The sequence below is a fragment of the Nannospalax galili genome, unplaced genomic scaffold (genome assembly GCF_000622305.1).
Source record: "Nannospalax galili isolate Female #2095 unplaced genomic scaffold, S.galili_v1.0 scaffold408, whole genome shotgun sequence".
Lineage (NCBI taxonomy): Eukaryota > Metazoa > Chordata > Mammalia > Rodentia > Spalacidae > Nannospalax > Nannospalax galili.
The window spans coordinates 209,043-215,283 of record NW_008358662.1 but is presented as its reverse complement, the minus strand read 5'-3'; the positions used below and the strand labels follow the sequence as shown (position 1 = coordinate 215,283).

Here is a 6,241-nt window from a genome sequence, read left to right as displayed (position 1 = left end):
GTTTCGGATTCCCCTGGAACTGGAGTTAAGGATGGTTCATAGCTGCCATGTGGGTGCTGGGAATTGAACCCAGGTCCTCTGCAAGAACAGTCAGTGTTCTTAACTGCTGAGCCATCTCTCTAGCTCCAGCCCATAGTTTTTTTTTTTTTTAAGTATTATTTTTATTTTAGTTCATACATATGAGTGTATTGCCTGTATGCATGTAAATGTACCTGTGTCATGCAGTACCCATGGAGGTAAGAGGAGTGCATCAGATCCTCTGGAACTGGAGTTATAGATGATTGTTAGCCGCTATATGGGTGCTGGGAATTGAACCTGGGTCCTCTGCAAAGAGCAGCCAGTGCTCTTAACCGCTGAGCTCCAGCCCCTGGCCCTTAGTTTTTAATTCCCTCATCTTTATTAATATTAAAGTTTCTTCAGGCATGTTAGGAGGATGGTATCAACTTTTAGTTCTACTGTTCCAGCTTGAGTTTCTTTTCCCCTTACTGTGTGTGTGTGTGCACCTGTGTGGGTGCACTCGCCTGTTTAGGCACACTTGTCTGTGTAGACACAAGTGGAGGCCCAAGGTTAACATTTTGATGTCTTCTTCATTCACTTCCCACATAATTTTTTTGAGACAAGATCTCTACTGTATCTGATGCTCACCCTTTTGACTAGACTGACAGACCAACAAGTCCCTAGAATGTCCCACTTCCTGTGCTGGAGTTCAGGTGCACATTGTCATTGCTGACTTTATGTGGGTGCTGGAATTCTCAACTCTGGATTCTCAGGCTTAAGCCAGAAGCACTTTATTCACTAAGCCAACTCCTTAACCCTGTTGTTTTTGAGGCAGGATCTCATAAAACCCAGACTTGGCTGCATGGGCTATATTCCAAATGCTGTGCAGCTGATATTGGCTTTGAGCTTCTGATCCTCCTTCCTCTACTGCCAAGTGCTGGGATTGTAGGCATGCACTGCAATGCCTAGCTTTTCCAGTTCCTTTATTATTGCATCTTTATTTCGTGTATCTGCCTGTGTATATGTCGGGGTTAGGGGTGCAGACATGCCACAGTGCATGTGTGGAGGTCCAAGGGGAGCTTGTGGTAGTGAGTTCTTTTCAGCTTGTAGGATCTAAGGATCAAACTTAGGTCTTTAGGCTTGTTGACAAGTGCGTTTACCCACTGAACCATCTCACGAGCTTAGTTCTTTTTCTTAGTAAAATTCACAGTCCATAGAACTTCGTTTCCCCTTTCCTACCCTCATATCCTAGTTATAAACTTAGGTTTATTATTAGAAGACAAACAGAAACACATAGAGAAAAGGATTACCTTAATAATACTTTCTAGTTCTTTATTTCTTCTATCAGCTTGATGTCTAGAATTTTTTTTTTTTTTTTCCTGGTCTTTTTGAGACAGGGTCTCCCTGTAGCCCCAGCTGGCCTGGAACTTGCTATGTAGACCAGGCTGGCATCGGACTCACAGAGATCCACCTGCCTCTGCCTCCTGGAGTGCTGGGATTAAAGGCATGTGCCACCATGCCTGGCTGATGTTCAGAATTCTTACCTTTTTCCTCTACTTCAGTATGTATATACTCATGACAGTGATGTATTTGACTTTTATAATGATAGTACACATGGATTTAAAAAGTAAACATATGGGACTGGAGAGATAGTTCAATGGTTAAGAGCACTGACTGCTCAAAAGAATAATAATGAAAACAAGTAAACAGTATCATGGCCCATTTTAGCCCCGTCATTGAATCACCGATAGTGTATGAGTGTATTGTATTCCTTTGTGTACTATGCCATTCGGCTGTTTTGTAATACATTTGATCCCTACTCAAGAAAATTTTAAAACAGATTCCATCAACATATCCTTATAGACAAATCCTTTTGGATATCCTTTATGTCCTTGTGATAAAGCCTGGGACATAGAACTGTATGCTTGCCATTGTTGGGGGGTGCAGGGCAGGGAGTAGTTTGGATAAGCTTAGGCCCATGTGAGTTTTGCCTTCTGAACCAGTGCAGATCATTTCCAGTGCCTGGAGAGCATCTCTCCCTTTGTTGATTCCTTTTGTCTCTGTTCATCCCCATCCTTCCCTTCCCATCTGAATTTCCCAAACATGGTTTTACTCCAGGTAAAGGACAAAGCTGTTTGAAAAGTTCCCACTCTTTATCTGTTCCTAATGCATTTACCACAGGGTTTTTGAAACCCTCTGTACAACACTAAGTCTTTCAAAAATCCCATAAACATTGCTTTGTTGATCTTGATTTTCACATTTGTGATTTTTAGCAACTTAATTCATTGAGGTTATAACATGTGTGAATCAGTCACATATTTACTTTCTCCTCCTGTACTTAGTAAACAGCAGTAGATAACTGGAAGTATTGCTACTGTATATAAGCCTAGGTTCAGGACTTTTAATCTGTAGAGACTACCATAAAGTAGGAAAACTGCAGTCCATAGCACAATCTAATAGGATAGTCAGGGATAGTGTGAAAAACTTAAAAATCTTCATATATGCCTGTAGTTTGCATCTTCCAAAAAGGCTGTCCTAACGGAGGTGAGCAAGATGTGCTTAGTTCTGTGCCTCACAGCGTGGGAAGAAAGCTTGCCATACATCCAACAGACTTCCAGACAGAGGCCAGGAATCTTTGTGAAAGTTCCAAGTTTACCAAGCCCTGAGAGCAAACTGTCTACTGTTTAACTAGGTTCCTCTGCTTGTCATTTAGAATGGAGTCCCATTTTCGAATATATACGACTGAGTAGGTTCTGTTTTAACTTGTTTTCTGACAGGTCATGGTGCTGATGTGAAGTGTGTAGACTGGCATCCCACCAAAGGGTTGGTCGTTTCAGGAAGTAAAGATAGCCAACAGCCAATCAAGTTCTGGGATCCCAAGACTGGGCAGAGTCTTGCAACACTGTAAGTGATAGGAACCTACCATTTTCCTGCTCTCTCCCCCTTAAAAGGGAGCAAGGCAGCCTGCAGTTCTTGAATTTTAGCTTTCTCCTCTCCCTTATTTTCCTGAAAAAGCAGTTTAAGTACAGATGAACTTGCCTTCTGAACCAGTACAAGTCATTAACAAGACTTAATATGTCTTGTTAAGTATAAATGATTTACCTGTAGATTTCTAATAAGGCTGGATGTTCTGCTAAGGAAACTTAAATTTTACTGTATTATCCTACAGTGTAGGCAGGAAGATGACTCAGTGGTTCTGTCTCCTCAGAATTCCCTTTGTTCCATGTAGATTTAGCGTCTATGCCTCTTACTAGCCATAGCCCAGCCTTCTCCATTTACTTTATTTAAATAAAAAGACTTCTCTCCATTTTTGTGCTAGTTCTGTCCTCCCTCCCTCCCCTTCCCTTCCATCTCCCTCTGTCTTTTTTTTTTTTTTTTAATGAGCATGATTTGTATACTTATGATGCAACTGTGTTGTGCAGTTTTGCATTAGAGTTATTTTTAAGCATTCAAAGTTAGAGGAATATGCTCTCTGGGGCACATGGCTGCCATATCCTGGTCCTAATCAGAAGCAGAAGCAAACCATTCACAATGGGAATAGATTGGAGCAAGGCTGCCATTTTGCTTTGTGAATGGTGTCTCTTAGAAACAAGAATTATGCATACCCTGGGGCATTACCTTTAGTTCAGATTCACCCAAACTACTGCCCACTTCCATACTTTGCCTTAATGAGAGACACTTCATTGAATTTTCAAAATGGAATGATTATCAATTTATGTATTGATTATCAATTTATGTATTCCAAGTGCTTCTCTTCTTTCTAGATCAACTTCTTTTCAGAAGTCTGTTCTTAGTCCTTTTAACAGGATATTGAGAGCTATATTTAGATACTGGACTTTATTTCTGACACTGACAGAGCTTTCAAGTGTACTTTTTTTTTTATTTGGTCTTTTTTAAGACAGGGTCTCCCTGTAGCCCCAGCTGTCCTGGAACTATGTAGACCAGGCTGGCCATGAACTCACAGAGATCCTCCTGCCTCTGCCTTCCAAGTGCTGGGATTAAAGGTGTGTGCCATTTTGCTGGGCTCAAGTGTACTTTTAATTGTGATCCTGTCTAGTTGTAGTCAAATGCTTTATTACTTTCATACCACTCCTTTTGCCAATCTCCATCCGTGTGTTTTCAACAAAAAAGACCATTTACATTATGTATTGTGTAATACTAGCTTTGGATTCTGACAGATTATATTCATGGTGGGTTTTTTTTTGTTGTTTGTTTTTGTTTCTCAGTCATGCACATAAAAACACAGTTATGGAAGTGAAGTTAAACCTCAATGGTAATTGGCTACTCACAGCATCCCGTGACCATCTCTGTAAACTTTTTGATATACGAAATCTGAAAGAAGAGCTTCAGGTGTTCCGAGGCCACAAGAAGGAAGCCACAGGTCAGTGGTTGTGACCTGCCTCTTTTTTGTGACCCTTACCTGTGGCCACCTCAGATCCTAATCATTTTGTCTTTCTCTGTGTTTTTGTTTTATAGCCGTAGCCTGGCATCCTGTTCATGAAGGACTTTTTGCCAGTGGAGGCTCTGATGGCTCTTTGCTTTTCTGGCATGTTGGGTATGTAATGTTTACTGTGTAGGGAAGTGATGTGGGTATATGAACAGACATTCACATGCTAGATAACATCAGAGATATCTTGTCTTTGGTGTTTGGGGGCCTCGTTGGTGGGGAAATTCCAGTATCTGGGGGCTTGGGTACCTTGAGGCCTGACTCCATTGAGGCTGTCTTCAGAAGTACCTGCACATGGCCTCTCCATGTGACTTGGGCTTCTCTAAGCATACAGGCTGGGTCCTTCTATGAAGGACCAAGAGTATGCTAAGAGACTCATGAAAATGAACAGTCTTGGGCTAGTGACATGGCTCAGCAGGTAAAAGTCTTTGCTGTGTGACCTTGGGATCCATGGTGGAAGAAGAAAGCTGGCTTCTGAAAGTTCTCTGATGAGTTTATTTGTGTGCCGTTGTATATGTATACATATAAACACATGCATACACAGTATAATAAGTAAAATTTTTTTTTGTTTTAAAAAACAAACCTTTTCTAACCTGGCCTCTTAAGTTCATGCAATGTGACTTTTGTGACATTGTGTTGATTACAAGTGAATTTAAGCTTGCATGTGTACAACTATGACCACATTGTGTATTTTTTCAGAGTGCAATTGTGTCTCATATTAGAGGCTGCCTCCAGGCTTCAATTTTGTAAATCTAGCTTGTAGTGGAAAAGAAAGCACCTGTGTTTTGGATGCAGAAATCATTAAAGAAGAAAAGACTTTTGTTTCCTGGGTTTTTTTTTTTTAAGTTATTTATTTTTATTTTATATGTATGAGTGTTTTGCCTGCGTGTATATAAGTGCATCCATGTGTACAATGCCTGTGGAGGCCAGAAGAGGGCATTAGATCCCATGGAACTGGAGCTATAGATGGTTATTAGCCATCATGTTGGTCCTGGAAATTGAACTCCAGGTCCTCTGGAAGAGCAGTGAGTGCTCTTGACTACTGAGTCATCTCTCCAGCCCTCCTTTGTTTCTTAATGGTGAAATAATTCTTTTTTTTTTTTTAATTTTATTATTTTTATTTTATGTGTATGCGTGTATTGCCTGCATGTAGATAAGTGCACCCGTGTCCTGCAGTGCCCATGGAGGCAGAAGAGGCCGTCGCATCCCCCAGGACTGGAGTTACAGACAGTTGTTAGCTGCCATGTGGGTGCTGGAATTCGAACCTGGGTCTTCTGCAAGAATGACCAATGTTCTTAACCACTGAGCCATCTCTCCAGCCCCATAATTCTTGAAGCATTTTCTTCTGTGATTCTTTTACCTTTATAAAAGAATCTACTTCTGGGGCTGGAGAGATGGCTTAGTGATTAAGAACACTGACTATTCTTGCAGAAGATCTGATTTCGAATCTGAGCACCCACATGGCAGCCAACAACTGTCCATAACTCCAGTTCCATGGGATTTGACAGTCTCTTCTGTCCTTCACAGGCATTGCATGACACGAGTGCACTTACCTACATGCAGGTAATACATGCATACACATAAAATAAAAATAATAAAATATTTTTTGAAAAATGAATACTTCTGATGAAAAAAACTGATGTAGCATATGGCACTGAACAGATTCAAAGTAAAAGACAATGGTAGCTCTTTTTTTTTCTACACTTGGATCCTTGGCACCTGAGTATGGATATAAAGTCATCAGGTAGATTTCAATGATAATGTTTATCACTTCTACTAATTAACATAGAGTAAGTT

At 40.7% G+C, this 6,241-nt stretch overlaps 1 protein-coding gene across 2 annotated transcripts in view; it reads left to right on the top strand.

Moving 5' to 3' along the window:
• Wdr33 (WD repeat domain 33) overlaps positions 1 to 6,241 on the top strand; it is a 130,528-nt gene that overhangs the window by 92,709 nt on the left and 31,578 nt on the right. For both annotated transcript variants that reach the window (XM_008821997.3, XM_008821998.2), the window contains 3 exons: positions 2,775 to 2,901; positions 4,224 to 4,378; positions 4,474 to 4,552. In XM_008821997.3, coding sequence (XP_008820219.1) covers positions 2,775 to 2,901; positions 4,224 to 4,378; positions 4,474 to 4,552 — 361 coding nt within the window. The remainder of the gene's footprint in view (positions 1 to 2,774; positions 2,902 to 4,223; positions 4,379 to 4,473; positions 4,553 to 6,241) is intronic.